The sequence below is a fragment of the Brassica oleracea genome, chromosome C3, assembly GCF_000695525.1.
Source record: "Brassica oleracea var. oleracea cultivar TO1000 chromosome C3, BOL, whole genome shotgun sequence".
NCBI lineage: Eukaryota > Viridiplantae > Streptophyta > Magnoliopsida > Brassicales > Brassicaceae > Brassica > Brassica oleracea.
The window spans coordinates 2,674,158-2,692,726 of NC_027750.1; the positions used below are offsets into that span (position 1 = coordinate 2,674,158).

General features: G+C 35.2%; 3 protein-coding genes across 3 annotated transcripts; all 3 read right to left on the reverse strand.

Moving 5' to 3' along the window:
• Positions 1 to 8,246: 8,246 nt before the first annotated feature.
• On the reverse strand, positions 8,247 to 11,703 carry LOC106328706 (conserved oligomeric Golgi complex subunit 8-like). The gene is made up of 12 exons (XM_013767196.1): positions 11,469 to 11,703; positions 11,236 to 11,388; positions 10,703 to 10,851; positions 10,504 to 10,581; positions 10,325 to 10,418; positions 10,154 to 10,228; positions 9,733 to 10,029; positions 9,578 to 9,645; positions 9,415 to 9,469; positions 9,168 to 9,306; positions 8,829 to 9,013; positions 8,247 to 8,683 (listed from the first exon to the last, which is right to left on the reverse strand). The coding sequence occupies exons 1-12, from the start codon at positions 11,592 to 11,594 to the stop codon at positions 8,393 to 8,395; spliced, it is 1,710 nt and encodes a 569-aa protein (XP_013622650.1). The 5' UTR covers positions 11,595 to 11,703; the 3' UTR covers positions 8,247 to 8,392.
• An 829-nt stretch (positions 11,704 to 12,532) lies between these two features.
• On the reverse strand, positions 12,533 to 13,166 carry LOC106333151 (leucine-rich repeat extensin-like protein 3). The gene has a single exon (XM_013771625.1). It carries the CDS (start codon positions 13,145 to 13,147, stop codon positions 12,593 to 12,595), a length of 555 nt encoding a protein of 184 aa, XP_013627079.1. The 5' UTR covers positions 13,148 to 13,166; the 3' UTR covers positions 12,533 to 12,592.
• A 3,521-nt stretch (positions 13,167 to 16,687) lies between these two features.
• Positions 16,688 to 18,543, reverse strand: LOC106336318. Its single transcript, XM_013775116.1, has one exon. The coding sequence runs from the start codon at positions 18,430 to 18,432 to the stop codon at positions 16,936 to 16,938; it is 1,497 nt and encodes a 498-aa protein (XP_013630570.1). The 5' UTR covers positions 18,433 to 18,543; the 3' UTR covers positions 16,688 to 16,935.
• Positions 18,544 to 18,569: the final 26 nt, after the last annotated feature.

Consider the following 18,569-nt stretch of genomic DNA (forward strand, 5'->3'; position numbering starts at 1 on the left):
TATAAGGCGGCTCGGCCGACCAATAAATAATAAACATGTTATAAGGCGGCTCGGCCGACCAATAAATAAATTAAATTACTAGTAAATAATATAGGCGGTATTTCGACCATTATAACATGATATAAATAATAGTAGAGGCGGTATACCGACCATTATAACAGGGTATAAACGATACAAATAAATTTTACCGAATCGCAGAGTGATCGTGCTGATAACGTGTTATAAAAGAACTGGAATTTATTTGTATCGCAGGAATTTAAATAAGGGCGAAATTTTATACCCGTAGAAAGAAATAACACTGATACAGAGAGAGAATAGAAGAGAAGTGTTTTTTAAGGTGTGTTCTTACAAATGATCTAAATCAATCATATATATATAAATTGTGCAAATAGTATAACGGGACCCACATCTTTAATTATTTCAACATTTTCGGTGGCCGCTGCTTTTGACTTTCGTAACAGAAACAAAATTATACGGATATTGAAAATTGGTAAGAAATAAGTTTTCTGGTAGTTGACCGTTGACTTTTGTATGTCAAGAAACGATCAATGGCAAGTTTTTGTGCAGTAATGTTCACGAATCCAAAATTAATTGGTGTGATGTTGGTATTCACATATTCGTGGGAACGTGACTACCAGCAAAAATACAAAGGCCATATATATCAATGGCATAATTTTCCACGGGCTATCATTTCCCCACATGAACGTATATTTTATATTATACGTTATGGAGCATGTGGACTTGGGCTTGTGCTCAGCGGAAAAACCATGGAGAATATGAAACACCAAAATATCAGTAATTTGAGCCCAAGTCTACAAACTCCATTGACATTTCTTGTCGACTACTTAACCGGGAAACGTATAAGCCCTATACCGAGAATCAAATCTCAAGCGAATCGAAATTTTAAATCTAGAAGAAGACGTAAATGATGAAGATGCCAACGTGGTTCTGTTGTCCACTTACGATGTGGGGTTTGGTCTGAAAATTCCTTTTGACCACGTGTCTCCTCAGGGTCTCTCACGTGATTCCCACGCCGAAAGTGAGAGAACCAGAGTATCGGTGGAATCTTAACAGTAGTAATATTACAATAAGGTAACTGTGGTCACTCATATATCTCTACTTTTTTTAATCGATCAAAAAGTACTAAATACACATCTGTATTACCACACACTCATATGTCAAAACTTTAATTAGTATTGTCATTTGTCCCACGAACATGCCTTTCTTGATCTCTAACACCAACACTAACGCAACACTTTATCCCCAAAAAAACGCCAAGGCTGAACTAGTTTTTTATGATTCGATACAGATGTATATATTGAATAATGTTACACAGTGTAGTTTGTCTAGTACACTACTGTACACAACAAATTGATAACTACCGCTCGTACTCTTTGACTAAATATGTGATTTAGAGTGAAGAAAGCAAAGAAAGAAGACTTAGATATGTGATTCACTGATCAGTGGTAAACTGGTAATCAATTTTGATTAAATAGATGAAGTGTTTAAAAGAAAAAAACTCTTATCTATCTTCTTTCCCACTCTATTAACATCTCCATAGATTTTCCGTATTAGACGAAGTGTCTAAATGCATTCGATGTTAACTCACTTTCACTTTTTGTTCGTCTAGCCTGTCTAAATGCATTAGTTGACTTCAACTCTCTTTTACTTGTAGTTCTTTTTAACCTTTTGTTGAGGCTTCGACTTCACGCAACACCGAATCAATAATGGATCCAAACTAGAAGTTGAAGGGAATATGTCCCTCAAAAATCGATTCCCTTATCATTTAATATATACATTATTACATAGATTTGCCAATAGAGAGATATATATGAGTGTGACCCACACAGACGTAATTAATACTAGAATCAATTTTTAAGTGCATAAAACACTATGGGTATGAATGGTGACCAGGAAACGACGAGTAATAATGCATTCCCTAACGTTCCTAAAAAAAATTACCATTCACAAGGAATAATAATTTCTTTTCATTCCCTTTCATTCTTTTTTTTAGAGAATTAAAGAACAAAATTATTCCTTGTCAAATTTGATAAGGAACAACCATTTCTTTTCATTCCTGATATTTTATTCCCGTACATTCCTTTTTTATTCGTTATTCTTGTTTCCTGGATGGTTACCAGTCGGACCCTATGTTACACCGAGACGGATACGGGGACAAATACGGGTACAGAAGCGGGGACGGGAAACGGCAAAACTAAAAAATTAAGGGTACGGCAAATATATATATATCAATAAAAATATTATATATGTATATTTATATACTGAAACATAAAAAATATCACTGTAAATCTTATCTAATAAAAAATTATAAACTAAAAATATTAGAAAGAAGGTTATAAATTCAAAATCTAGTATAAACTTATATTTTTATCTTTTATTTGGAAGAAAAGTAAGTGAATAAGCTTAAGAAAGGATAATAACAAAGCAAATCTGGTCCAAAAACTCCATAATTAACAGTTCCTACTCCTAACTGTCCCAGTGCCGTCCCCAAAGTGTCCCCGTACCGGAGACGACGTCTATCAATCTGACGTCCCCGTGCATCATAGATAAAACATTATAAACACAAGTTTATCTAATCGCTAGGTGACAAGTATAATGATATTTAAATAAAATTATTAAAATTGCATTAGAAAACCAGAAAGAAAAAAAATTATAAATTTATAGTCATTTTGTGTGTTTTGCCCATAAAGGAAAGTTGTTAAGGATTAGGACACACGTATGCGCACTTCCATATTCGGAATTACTAGTTTATTGTTTATTTTTCTAGTGGTAGATATTCTCCCTCTTAACTTGCAGAAACATTGCGCACCAATGCTGCAATGCAGCAGGTCAGGTGTCACATCACTACATGTTCGCATTCTCAGAAAATCTCATCTCACCGTGGATTTTGAGATACAGAAAAAGGTAAAATGAGGTAACAATTTTTGTTTACGTAAAATAAGAAAGTATAGCCAAGACAAAAAGAGAGAAATAATTAAACAACTACGACAATAATAAAATAATCTTAGCAGAAGAAAATTAAGAAAATTTGAACTTAAAACTAATTAGCAATAAAATGACGTATATTATTTATATTATATAGTATTATCTTATGTATTTTATTATCAAATTATTAACATAGAAATCTTATAAAAATTATACAAACTATTTGGTTATATATGAAATTTATGTTTCGATGGAAGATTCTTGTAACTATATTAATATTAATTTTGATGGAATCAAAGACGAATTGGATGGAGGAAATTTTATTTTGAATAGAAAATATGCCTGCAGTTTTTAAAATGTTTCTGGAAAAGCATGCATGCTTTAAGATGCTTTAGTGCCGTATTGAATATTTGGGTGTGGTTGATTTTTTTCATGATGAGGCCCTGTTGATTTGTAATTGGTCTGTCCAGTTGTTTATTCCATTGGATTGCATAAAAACGAAAAGTATTATATGCTTTGCACTAAAATTCTCAAATTAATCTATTTTAATATGAGAGCCGAACGTCATCCAACGTTTTTTGTTTGACAAACCATCCAAATTTTATTCCAAAGTTATGGGACCATTAGTTATAAATGTGAATTATTAGTTTATCTTCTTCACATTAAACATTGTGATTCATTTTGGGATATTCCGTAAGTAACTTGCCACCAAGAGCATATGTGTATTCTTTTTCGAGTTATTCTAGGTTCACCATCCAATAGGATTTCTTTATTTCAAATTTGATATCTTTTAAAAAAAAGAAACAAAATATTATCAAATTATATAATGTTTTAAAAAAAAAGTAAAAAAAAAATAGCTGTTATAGAAAAAAAATTAATTTTTTTTTTAACGTCGTCGGCAAAACACTAAACCCTAAATCCTAATCCCTAAATCCTATTCCCTAAACACTAAATCCTAAACCCTAAACTCTTGGGTAAACCTAAACGCTTGGGTAAACCCTAAACCCTTGGGTAAACTTTAAACCCTTAGGTAAATCCTAAACCCTTGGATAAATCCTAAACTCTAAATAAAAACACTAAACCCTAAAACTCTAAACCCTAAATCATAAACCCTAAACCCTTGAGTGTTTTAGTGTTTAGTGATTTTAATTTAGAGTTTAAGATTTATCCTAGAATTTAAGATTTATCCTAGGGTTTAGGGTTTACCCAAGAGTTTAGGGTTTAGGATTTAGGGTTTAGGGATTATGATTTAGGGTTTAATGTTTTGCTGACGACGTTAAAAATATTTTTTTTGTAATTACTACTATTTCTTTTCTTTTTTACTTTTTAATTTTAAAAAGATAATATAATTTGACAATATTTTATTTTCTTTTTTAAAAGATACCGAATATGTAATGACACAATCCTATTGGTTGGTGAACCTAGAGGTGAACCAAGAATACGTCTTCTTTTTGTGTGTGCATATTTGTGGTATTATGATTATATATTGACAATTAATTTCAGTATTGTAATATGTATAAATAATAAATAAATAACTGTATACATACGATATGCTAATGAGATGTACGCGTGAAATAGTGAATCTTTTTTAAAGGGGCAGGATTTTTATTTGATTAGCAAAAGCAAAAGATGACTTTGAAAAATCAAGTAGTAAGTCGGCATCTTGATAGATAGATAACAATTCACGTGGTAATAAAATGGAACAATCTTTATCAATAATTAATGAGAGAGATTTTGAGTTATGTATCCCGTTCTCTCTCTTCCTTCTGCTATAAAAAGGCCCGGCAGGTCTCAGTTTCTTCCCACATCCAAAGATAGAAAGATGTAAGGTCTAGAGTCTTGCCTTAATTCCCTAATAAAACATATAACATATTAAAGTAGCTAGATTTATCGGTTGAATTGCTTGTTTTGGACAAGCTAATGACTTTCATGAGTCAAGTCACATGCGCATAGTATATCAAAGGTAAGAGGAGGTGACAGAAGAGAGTGAGCACACATGGTGGCTTTCTTGCATGCGTTTTTAATTAGGGTTTTATGCTTGAAGCTATGTGTGCTTACTCTCTCTCTGTCACCTCTTCTCTCTCTTTCTCTCTCTAACATGATAAACCATAGCTGATAAAAGATCTCGATTTCGTTTGATTATCTTTAAGGTTTTGTACTTATACTATCATCAACTGGGTAAGACTAATTTGAAGCTCGAAATTTCTCATTAACAAAAAATAATAGTTTGCAACTCTGGTTTTAATTGTTAAGCTTTTTCATTTATGTGTCAATTATTTTGTTTCATGATGATGCAGTTGGTCTTATACAAAGGCCTATAACTAGGTGCGGCCAATCAACTAGGGCATACACTCAAATATTACACAAAGAGAGATAGGACTACAGAAAGTTTGAGAACTTGTATGCCGGAACAAACGATCCGGACTGAGTTGCAAAAATTAACGGCATCAAAGTTGTACTTCATTTCTCATAAATACAGAACATTTGAAACATAAGAATACATAATATTTGGATTGATTAGCTAAGTGGTTGGAGATATGAGATATAGTTTATAGCCTGTATAATGGCAATGATATCTATATAATAATTAGGGGCAGTCAAATGTTTTCCACTATGTTTCGTATAAATAGTTAAATATGTATATAAAAGATCATGTATATATTGTAACTCTTCAATAAAACTGTAAGCTCTTGTCATCACATCTCAAAGTTGATCTAGACTGTAGCTATTTCAGTTCTCCATCTTGTAAAATTGCTCTTCGATTTTCAACAACAAAGTTGTATTTTCACTTCTGTTAAAACTTTATTTTTAAGATGAATATGTTATAACCATATACACTATTTCATGGTGATTAATTTTCATTTTGGATAGGAAAAAAATGTTGGGAAATAATTGTGTTATGCAGTTAGATGTATCATATGCCTCATCAAGCTGATTATTTGCGTCCAATGAATTCGATATTCCAATGTTATTCTTCGATTTTACATCAGAGTACACACTAAAACAAACAAAAAAAACATCTGGATCCAAGTCTCAAAACTAGTGCATATAAATACAATCAACACAATAGTGAACCAAAGTTCTCTCCAGAGACTTACACATCAGCTTTTTAGATTCAAATTAGAATGACATGTCATTAACTGAAAAAACTTGAAAGACTAATGAGAACATTTCGCTTGTCCACATCATAATACACATAAGCCTTATCTCCGGAAGAGTATTCTCGTCGATATCTTCTTCTTCTTCGCCGAATCGAAAATCTTTTCTAAGAGGGTACCAACTGAAATATTCTTCTTCTCCGACACCAAATCGACGATTCCATCACAGATTGAACTGAGTTACGATACTTTATTTGTAGGGTTCGAACTTGAAGCTGCACCTGATCATAAGTCGGATTTAATGGGGAACTACGAGGCAAAGCTAAAGATAACTAGGGTTCAATCTGAGAAAGGGAAAAATATAAAACAACTAAAGTTGTGTATTACTGTCTCAGCAAGTGTATCCAGCTACAAATATCTCTCCTCTAGGTTATCATTAGTGATGAACCTAACTTACACCCAAAAGCTACCTCAAGAGTGGAGGATTGCCACATCACATATATATTGTCCAAGGAACCAACACCCACACGATGTGGGATTTTAATAGCCCCTCTCGAGATGTGGGTGAGAAACGGTACATCGAAAACAGCCCAAGCTCAACAGATTACATAGGTAGGAAACTGTTTATGTGAGAAATCATATGCTGAGCTTTCACCATGGACTATGATACGATATTTACCATGGACTCTGATACGATATTAGTGATGGACCTAACTCACACCCAAAAGCTAGCTCAAGAGTGGAGGATTGCCACATCAAATATATATTGCCCAAGGAACCAACACCCACACGATGTGGGATGTTAATAATCATGAAGTAACACTTTCCTCAAGTTAAGCCCTTTTTCAAAAAAAAAAAACACTTTCCTCAAGTTTCTGGCCCTCAAGTAAAAGCACATCTCCAGATTCTGCCATTAATAAGCTCTGACACCAATTTTACCACTTCCTTATATTTCCTCACTTCTCGGAAAAAGCTTAGCGAAATCAGAATATGAACCTGAGAACTTCTCTGTTTCTACTAAACATCAAGATTTCGTTTAACGGAGAGGAGAAGATTTAAACCAGTTCAGAATTTGCCTGAGACAATCCATACATTGCTCGGTTTGAAATCTCATTTAACTTCAGCTTGGGTTAAATCTGCCGGTAAAATCGCCAAAAACGTATCTTTTTCTGAATTTCTTCAACGTCAAAAGAAGAAGATGTCTCTGCTTTCATCGAGGTACAAAGCATTATAGGTCTTCTCTCTGTTTCTTCCCAGTCTCTTGATTGTGTATTACTATTTTCATATATCAATGTAAAATTCTTAATTTAAAGCTTTGTTAGATTTCAAGGAGGGTCGGGATGATGATGGCGACACTTTACGGAAGATTTCATTATGCATGATTTCAGAGAAACGTTTACCAAAAAAAATATATATCTTATTATTTTTTCCGTGGGGACTTGGTAAGCTTGAGCAAATAACAAATATTATCAAGAAGCTAAGGTTTATGTTAGACCGTTCCAACAAGTGGTTGGAACCCATATTGTCCATGAGAAGGAAACTTTGTTTTTCTTTGGAATCTGCAGAGAAAAAATGCAGTGACGCATGTGACTTCGATTTCGAAGAGGATTAAGATGCTGATGAAGACATCAAGAGTTCTCTTCTCCAGACCTAATTGCATTTTGAGCTCCACTTTCTCTTTATTGTTTTATATGTGAAATGAGTTTGTTAAAACTGATGTTTATAGACTTATCCAAAACTGATGAACATCAAGTGATGCAAAGTTGCAAAATAATTATGTCTCTTTATTCTAATATATCAGAAATCAGGTTGATGCTTAGTTTAGGAATGGATTTGTGTGATGACTATGTGTGCTTGATGAGAAAAGATGTTTATGGTTTCAACGTAAACATCTCAGCTAAGATTCACTTCAAGGGTAGGAAGATAGGAGAAGGAGTGCCTCTATAAATCTTTTGCCAAGTGCCTTACAAACACTGATGATATGAGTTTTTTGAAGATGTAGCTTATATACTAAATGATATTAAGGCCAGTAGATGAAGGGGCTAAAAACGGATTGTATTTTGACCGGAAAGAAGTTTAATAAATCAGGGATAAGTCATATGCTTTGAACCTGATGATTCTAACAGTATTGTTTCCATTTTCATATTCGGAAAAGATTGATAATTCTGGTAGAAGTTAGCTCCATTTTAAACATGAACTATATAAACAAAATCAATTCGTGTTATAATATCTCGCGGGGTAGAGCGGGTTTCTACCTAGTATAGATAATAATTTATTGTCGTTCTTCGATTAATTTTCCCTCTTGTTTATTTTTTTCATGCCGTTATAAGAAAAAATTAAGAAAACTTTCAAGACTCGTGTGGTGTTGTCTCAGGGATCTGCAAGGGAATGTGACTGTCCTCTTCTTTTTTGTTCGGACTCTCGACTTGTTTTTCTTCGACTTGGGAGGCGACACCGTTCTCTGATGCACTCGTTGCGTCGGTGCTGATGGTCTTTACTAGTTTGTTGGATGGTTCTGGAGAGGAAGAAGCGGCTAATATGCGACTTAGACCTTCGTACGCGCTCTTGGCATCCATAACGATACTGGCACCACCTGGATAACACCGGCCAAAGCATGTGGCGCAATGTGGAAAAACCACCTGTAACAACAACGAACCAAAAAAAGAGAGGGCAATGTTGAGTTAGACAGAGATTGGATTACTTCAAGTTAGACAAGTAAACTGTGGCTACTGACTTGTTACTTATTGATACAAGATTGAGATGAGATATGATGTGAAACTGTACCTCGACAAAAGCTCGGCAAAGTGAGAGGAAAAGATTGGATTCGTTGAGTCGAAGCATCCGAGTTGTGTTGTATCTAAGTAAGGAGTCAGAGACCGCTTGAAGCCCTTTGATCAATTCATGAGCAATAAGATTCTTCAGACTTAGTGGGGCACACGGACGTAGTTCGTTCAAAGCAGCAGATACACCTGCCGACATAGACGGGATTATCAATTGCAATCAGACTGGGAAAAAAACATGCAAAAAGATTTACATTTATATGTCCAACATCTGTTATGATCCTAACACTTAACACGGTTACATCATCCATAATATTAGAAACTGATACTGTATAACTGTCACCGTTTGTGAAAACTGCAAGAGGCGGGTGCTCCATCAAGTATGATGGAGGTGTGACGTCATCTTTGCTATCGTCATTGAAACCAGTTGATGGGAAGCCAACAGATGGTAACGGAACCCATCGATGCGAATCCAAAACCAACTGAAAGTAAAACATCATGAAGTTGATAAACATGTGATTGATAGGAGTAGGTGTTTTGTGTCTGAGTTGAGCTAGAGAAAAAAAAAATGAAGTTTTTTGTTTACTCACCTGGAAATTCTCAACTGCTGTGTTCATGTTCTTGGAAAACAAGTTCAGAACCGCCCTGTAGGAAGTATGTAAGTTAAATACAGATGAGCTTATAAAGAAACAAGTAAAGATTAAGACAGAAACAAAGAATATATATTATATAATAAGAAGAATCGTTACTTACTCTTCAAAAAGAGGAGGAAGCAGACCACGGAAGTCTAGCCCAACCCAACCAAGTCCCATAGCACAGTACTGTATTGTCATGAGAAGAAGGTATATGTCAATCAAAGTAGCACAGAGTACTCGAAATGGAGAATATGAGATGCAAAAGAACTCAACCATGCACTGATCCAGAATATTCGATAGAGATCCTCCTTCGGTAATCTTTGGGAGCATGACTTTCAGAGTCTTCAGGTGCGATGTTATTTGATGCATGGCCCAGCTAAACAGAAGTCCACCATCATAATTTTCTTCACTCCCCGATGTATCATCAGCAAAAATAGCTCGATATTGATTAACCACATCGAATAGGTGCATCCTATGGCAGTTTATCATGCCTTTTAAATACTCATATGCATTTTTCTGGTCAAGATCCTCAAGAATTCCAGTGAGCCATGCCTCACGGCATCTTAAGAACTGCACAAACAAGAAGAGTCATTCAGAAATGTAGGCATAGCTTCCAGAATACTACAGACAAAGGAATACAAATGTAATGGAAGGATGAATTCAGATGGTTATAACTTATGTCAACACAATTCACCTGTAACCGCATTTCATACTCGCCAAAGACTCCTATTCGGCGCAAGTAGCCAATAATTCGGAGACATTCTGGCAACTGAAATAGAGAGCAACAACAAAACATTGAGCCTCCTAGATTTCTAAACCTAACTATAGTTCACTGAAACGGAAACAAACTATATTCACATGAGACCTGTATATTGGAGCGTAGTTTCTGGAGAAGCTGTGAGAGAAGTGACTGAGTTGTTTGTCTAACCTCAGCTGCAAGTGCTTGGATAACGGGCAATCTTGACAATGACAGAAGATGAATTCTTAACATCTAAAGCTTCCTTAAGAAGCCAAAAAAAGTTGGATAACAAAAGAAAAACTCACTTGGGATGCATGGTTGCAAGTTTCGATACAAATGCTTCCAGGTCAAGAGCTTCATCAAAATTTCCATTTCTCACGCATCTGATAAAAACACATTTCAATTTGAGAACACTTGGAAGTTGCTTAATGTCAGGATAAAAATCACTTCTCTCATGAAAGGACATGAGAAGAAATTTTACTAGCTAGAGGTCTAGTATCTTACGTGTCCATAAGTTGAGGAATCTCAAGCAAGTCAAGAAGAGTGCTGTGATTTGCCAGCAAAGCTTGGTTCATCTTCCTCTTCACCAGAATATTCTCAGCAGACTCAATAAACTCTGTGCAACCAGACGTCAGTTTTGGGACTTCACCAATCTGCAGAAGTACAAATTTCCCACATAAAGATTCTGAGAAATTAAAAAAAACATCTCCAAGGATGCTATGCAGATGGAAGCTCATGCTATATTCCTAATCCAATGATTCATTCACCTATCCTCAAGAAAAGTTAGCTTTCTGCTAGACTACATCACAAACAAGATCAATCTCACAACGCTGAGTCACTAAAGGACCTAATACAACATGGTTCTGCAACTTGACTAGATACCAATCGATTTTCCTCACTCGAATTTAGATTCCAAAAACGATCCTTAGTAAGTACTCATCCAACATTAACCACAACAAATTCAAAACAAGGCAGAGATAATAATCACGTGAATCAGTAGAACTCGATTCGAAATGGAACGAGAAGGTCTAACTCACCAGAGACTCGAGATGCTTATCGATGGAGGATACCTCCTGGCGGATCGCAAGCAAAGCATCAGCGGCGGTGATAAACGCTCGGTAATTCCCAACAGCAACCTCTTGCATTTGCCTCTGAATCCGCTCCGCGTCCACTCGAAGCAGCTCCGGCTCCTTCAAATTCAGTAACCGTTAATAATCAGAGATCCATTCGCACAGGGAGAAGATAATAGACGAGAATATAAGAGAGAGACCTTGTGGAGACGATCGAGAGTGAAGGAGAGGAGCTCGGACACGTACGGTTGCTGAGAGGCGGAAGCGAGGGAGAGAAGGCTCGCCGTCGCCTCCGGCGGAGACATCTCCACGACCTCCGTCGCCATTCAGAATGTTCTAGAAGAATGTGTACAGATCCCAGGATGAACACAGGAGGAGGAGATTTCAAGATTTTTCTCAGTTTGGATCTGAAATCAATCGCTCTTTCAATTTTTATTTTATTTACTCTTGTTCTTTGTTTTTCACCGCGTTAACCGAAGGATTAAACGAACATTAACAAAATAATTTTCGAGTAATTCTCTGCCAAAAAAATATTTTGTCTAATCTTGAAAATAAAAATGACTAAAATAAACTTAGAATTTTTATCAAAAAAACAAATATATACTTATATCCTTATGGTTAATTAATCTAAATATTAAGATTTAGAATTAAAGGGTGAAATTTAGGGTTTAGAGTTTAGAATTTAGAGTTTAGAGGAGTGGGGTTTTGGAGATAGTATTTCAAATTCTAAAAAATAAAAAAAATTAAAATTTTCAAAATAAACAATGCTATTTTGGTTATTTTAGTTTTCATGATCCATTTTTGTAACAAAAAAATTTTAAAAATATTATTTGAGAGAATTGCCCATTATTTTGAATAAAGTAAAATTTAATCGGTGACATTTTTTGTTCTTCACATCATTCGTACCCTCTCGTATATTTATGAAAATTTTATACAAGTCTTTTCAAATATGTAATCGACGTAAAAAAGGATTTGTCACATTTTGAAATGAACATAAGGCATTATAGAAAAATTGAAAATGTTAGATCGGCACTGTACATTCGTAAGAGATAAATGAGAAAGATATAGTTCTACACTTAAAGTCGATAGCCTATGTCCCATGTCCGACTTGGTCATGGACACAATCAGCTAGATTAGGTCGTTGGAGTAGTTCGTTTTTCACATTTCTAATTCAAATACTACTCTGTTTTATTGGCGTCTGCTTTTGATGATCGATATAGCATCTGATGGAAAGGCAATCTTATATTACACCAAAAAATGAATGAACAATAGGATTTAAGTAGTATGTTACAAACTTACAATATAGTAGAGTCTTTTATACTAACTAAGCGTTATTAAGCAAAATAGATAGACAAAATATAAAAAGAGAAATTAAGAAAGAAGAAGAAAGGAGAGAAGTGGCATTTGATGCCGTATAGAAATAGAAATAAGGATATGGGTAAGGAGGCTGCTGCCCCTTTGGGGACGGAGGCGGCGATGGCGATGATGGTGGTGAACCTTTTCCATCGGAAGAAAGCGGTGGAGGTGGAGGTGTGGACTCAAAATAGTAAAATCTTGGTGGTGGCGGTTGGATGACTGTGATTAAGGGTGGAGGAGGTGATGGTGGAGAGCGTTTGTGAGGCGGTGGCGGTGTCGGTGGAGGAGAGGATAACGGCAATGAGGGAGACGGAGGTGGCGGCAGTGGGGGAGAGGATGATGGCAATGAGGGAGACGGAGGTGGTGACGTGGAGGGAGACGGTTTGGAGGGAGGAGGAGAGCAGATGGTGGGACAGGTGGAGCATTCACTGATGCAAAGAGGAGTGAGGATATCTATTTGATCGGACGATGTTGATGCAACTTGTATGATCATGACCATCAGGGTGATGATAATGAGACCCATTTTGATGATCCAAAAATGTTTTTGGAGTGAAATGTTCATTGCTTAGTTAGTTGGTCGAACATATATAAACCACTAGGTGGGTTTGATACAAAGATGCTTTCTTGATAAAATGTGTTTTGCTGGAAAGTTAAACATTAGAGAATATTAAAAAGTTCAAAATGACAATGTATGTTAAGTTACATACTCTTTTTTATAGGGTAAAGATGTAAGCATAATATTTACAATTAGTTTTACAAATTTACAAATGATAGGTGATAACCCATATACAAATATTAATTTGTTTATTTTGACTATTACATAGAAACATTGTGCTTGAAAAATCAAACTGATTATGTGGGATAATATGTTTCTGCTAGATTATGATATTCCTTTCTCAATGTATACTCAACAACCTATTTAACGAGAAATAATTCTAGAACCAAAAAGTGTCACACTCTCCACATCCTTTTTTGTTTTGTCATTGTTCTTTTATACTTTGCTTTCAAAGCTGGGTCTGCATCAATTTCATTTATAAGATATTGGCATTGGAATGATTCTTTCACCTTTAATACATTATTTCTTATATTGTCAAAATGCATTAGTTTCAATAACATATGCCCATACCTCCTATTTTATATTTTCAAATTTCTTACGTTATGTATATCTACCAAAACTATCTTAACCGGTCAACTGAAGTACCATCAAAGTATGTCGTTATTTGAATCACTATTAACACAAAAGGCTAAAAAACACCTTGGTGGTTGGTTCATCTCACATTCTACATTACCTTAGTGATATCTCATTCAGCTATTACACATTCTTGCTTATAGTATGCATATTTTGTATCTTCTAACTGCTTCATATAGCATATGTGATCTAAAGTTACAATACAATATGATAAACTGAAATTGGGTTACAAAAATGACAATGCACTGAGTTCGATTGGCTTAGCTAGGAAACAAATGTTTTGCCAAAACGTTTTATATAGGAAATGGATTCATGTCTAAATCATAAGTTATTTTCTCTTGTAACATTTGTTCTTGTGGGTAAATCATTTTCAAATGAAAAAGACATGTGAGTAGCCCTAGAACATTTGTGGTATTTTGCTGACAACATTTAATCGCTAAAATTCATGAACCATTGAATTTGATCGAAAATAACAAAGACTCAGGAAAATGACTAAAAACATGGTGAAGTGGTTAATTTAGTTGTAATTAGTTTGGGAAAAACAAAGAGGATGGTGGAAACAAATCTTGACAGGCTCCACCTGATAGTTGCATGATGCTTTTAGTGCAAATTGTCAAAGCCAGCGATCACATCTCATCTTGTGGTAGTAAATAAAATCTGTCCGCAGAGATAATCCTCCTAAGAACAAGTGTAATCCCTTTATGTCACCAAAATAAAACTGTCAACCAATTAGTATGAGTGATGTTTTTACCATTTCTAGACTAATATATCTAGTATGAGTGATGTTTTTACCATTTCTAGACTAATATATCTTTTACCTTCACTTCTTAACACGAAGCTCCCAAGTTGAGAAAAATCATCTTACTCTTCGATGCTAATGTGCTCAGGAACCTGCAGACGGCATATATCACCTAAAGAATTCTACTACGACAATAAATATCTATGTGCGACAAATAGGTATTTCTACAACACTAAACAAAATCAATGAATATAAACAACTGATAATGCAAATTATTATAAAATAATCTGTGTAATGAATGCATACTCAACTGAAAGAGTATAAATGAAACATGATAAAGTCTTAAATTTAATGCATACCTTTTTCGTCATAACGAAACAATGTCTAAAACGGTATCAATATTTTTTGTATCCTTGTTCACAAAAACGATTAACTTCGACACACCAAAAACGTTGGCGACTAGAACATGTTTTCCCATGTCTGTCCAATCATCTCTATACATTGGCCACTTGTTTTGTGATGTGTTAGTTTGATTCATAAAGATTCATAAGGATTTATAAACACTTTGATTTCTAATGATGCTTTATTTTCCACTTTTTTTATTTATGTTCTATTGATAATTCATTTTTTTTTCATTTCTTCAAATGTTGGAAAATTGAGCAGTACTTGTTCAGTTTCCATTTTTTTTTTTGAAAAGAAACTGTTTTATTAATAAACTAATCCTTAACTTTAGTTTGTTATTACTTTGTACTTCAATAAATTATAAGTATCGATGTCACCTAATTAATTTCGAAGTTTATACTATTATTATTTTTATCTAATTAGATACTAATAACGAAAAGCATGAAAATGTTAATTTCTAAGAATTTTATGTTCTATTTGGAAGAATTTAAAATAAAATAAGCTCTTTTTCGTTTTGAAATGCTTTGATTAGTCACTTAAGAGATATATGTATTTAGTGTTTCTTTATAAAGTCTAATATTTTTTGTTTATCTTTTGTGTTATGTTATAATAAATAGCAACAGACAGATTACTATTAAAACAAAATAATTGGATTAAATTGGTAAATTTGAAAAAGTATAAGATTAGTGGGATATGACTTGTAGTGATTGTTAAAATTCTCAAATTATATTTTTATTGGTATGTAGATTCAAACATTCTTATCAAAATATAGTGTTATTGGTTAACCGATTGTTTAGTGACTTATAAAATCCGTTATTCAAAAAGTTTGGATTTTAATGATTTTAAGAATCTATCAAATATAATATTATTGGGAATCAAATTCTAAACAACTTTACTCATAAAACAAAACTTCAAAAATCTTACATATTTTCTATAGATTCTTAAAATCATTATACTTGAATATCTTCATAAACTTTTTAAATATGGATTTTTTTTTTAGAAATCTTTACAAATTCAATAAATCCTTTGATTTTTAGAATCAAGCAGCTTTACATAAATTCAACTTCACTAACCCTTCCTAAAGTGTTGTTAATAATTAATTTTCAAATGATGATATAACATATTTAGAAATTTTTTTTTTTGAAAAATGAAACAAGCCATTGGAAAACATGTTATTTCATTTTTTGAAAAACTTCATATTTTGAAGAAAAAAAATGGAGTTAACAACAAAAATGAAAAGTCTAAGAAACCTGATATCTTTGGGGGTGTTAGTAGACCTTAAATTTCTATAGAGTTTGTTGATTTTAAAAGTTGGGAGATTTGTTAAATTTGGAAAAAATTGTAGAGAATTTCGTATATTGTGAAAATCTATGAAAATAAAATAATGAATGATTCTAAGAATTCAAAGGAAACACGTAGTATTCTCAAAATCTTGTTTTGTGAGCTAAAATGTTAAAAACTCAACTTCCAATAACACTTAATTTAATAGATTTGTAGAATCGTTAAAATCTTAATTAATTACTATGTGAGAGGGTTTCTTTATAAGCAGTTACACATGCTCTATAGTTTGTCAAAAGGCAACACATGTTCTATGGTTTTGTCAAAAGGCATTAGTTTCGTAACATATGCATACCTCCTATTTTATATTTTTCAAACTTTTACGTTGTGTATATCTACCAAAACTATCTAGACCGGTCAAACTGAAGTAGCATCAAATCATGTCGTTATTTGAATCACCACAACACAAAAGGCAAAAAACATGTGGTGGTTCATGTCACATTCCACATTACCTTTGTGATATCTCATTCAGCTATTACACATTCTTGCTTATATAGTATGTATATTTTGTATCTTCTACCTGCTTCATATAGAATCAGCGATCTAAAAGTACAACACAATATGCATAAACAAAAGAATCAAAGTGAGTTTAGTCTTATATCTTATACGAGGAGACACCAAAAGAACATTTCCACAATCCTCTTCATAAGAAAGAAGTACCAGCGAGTCCATGGTGCAATAGATTATGCGATATAGCATCTCTTGCCTTCATTGCACTAACCGATCTCAACGCATTCTCAGGCAAAACCTCATCATCAACCACTTCAACCATCAGCTCCCTCTCCATCTTCTCCCCTCTCATCTCACATATGTTATGAAGCACACAGCACGCTCCCAAAACCGTAGGCAAATCCTGAAGCTTCACTTCAGTCCGCTTCTGCAGACACGCCCACCTTCCTTTCAACCTCCCAAACGCTTCCTTAGCCACTCTCTGCACCTCACTCATCTTCTCGTTAAACGCGTGCTGCGTCCACGTCAAGTTCTGCTGCGTGTACGGAACCAACACCCAGTCCAACAACGGATGGCCCGCCCCACCAACGACCCATAACCCTTTCAAAAGACCTCCGTTGTTAGCTCTTTGATACAACAACGACTTCTCCAACACCTTATCATCAGACATCGACCCGGGCCATCCGATACACAAGTCAGTAAAAACACCCCTCGGGTTCACAACGGCTTGGATTGTGATCGAGTAAGAAGTCTTCTGGTTCCTCTCAGTATGTCTCTTATTAAAATAAGCAGCTACACTAATCTTAGGAGCTATGATCGGAACATGAGTAGTATACATAGACCCAACAACGTTTGGTATACCAGACATCGCCTCGTACGTCTCTCTAATGCTTCTCAAAGACTCATCATCAGGCCACTGAAGATACTTAGGCATCAAAACATCTTTAATCGCTTTACATACCTCGAGAACAAGCTTGTGACAAGTCGAGATTCCTAAACCGAACTTCTTGGAGACTAGACGGAGAGGCTCCCCCGTGGCTAACCTCCATATGCAAACCGCGACTCGCTGCCGCACGGGAATCGCGTTTCGTAACGCGGTGTCTTCTTTCGCGACCGCTGCGTTCAGCTCATCGCAGATTAGCTCAAACGTGGATTTGGACATTCTAAACGCTTTTTTGAAGTCTTCTTCCGGGTAGTCTGAACGGTTACACTCTTCCCACCACGCTCTGCTTCGGTCCTTAACCCATAACCGCCTCTGCTGACCCGTACCGATTGAACCGGATCCGGTTATCTCGCTGCTCTCCATCTCAGAACACTCTGTCGCAGCGGCAGAGACACAAGCGACGGCGCGTGAAGCGCGTGAGGCGCGTGGCTTTTTTGTTTTGATGTCTCCGTTTTCCTCGTAGTGAGCGTTGAGATCGGAGTAGTATTCCGACATGGTTCTTGCTCTTTTCCGGTAATTAGACTGGAGTTCGGACAATTCGCGGCGGGAAGCGGCGCTGCGAGCTTCCTGGTCCTGCTTCTCGTGCTCCTCCATCAAGAGCAAGGAAGTGAAGAAGCCCTTGAGGTTGTTTTTCGTGTCGTGGGACGGCGTCGTTTCTACATCGCCGTCGAAGACATTGCAGACTGATTCTTCTTCTTCCTCCTCCTCGTCGTCTCCGGCTTCGTTGCGGAAAACGGCGGCTTTCATTGATCACGTTTTAGTGAGGTTGCTTCGAGAAAAGGTATCTGCTTTGGATTGGAGGAGAAGATATCTTTCCTTTTGGTTCATAAATAGAAAATCTTGACGGATTTTGAGGTGAGACAGAACCATGTGGTACGAGTGTG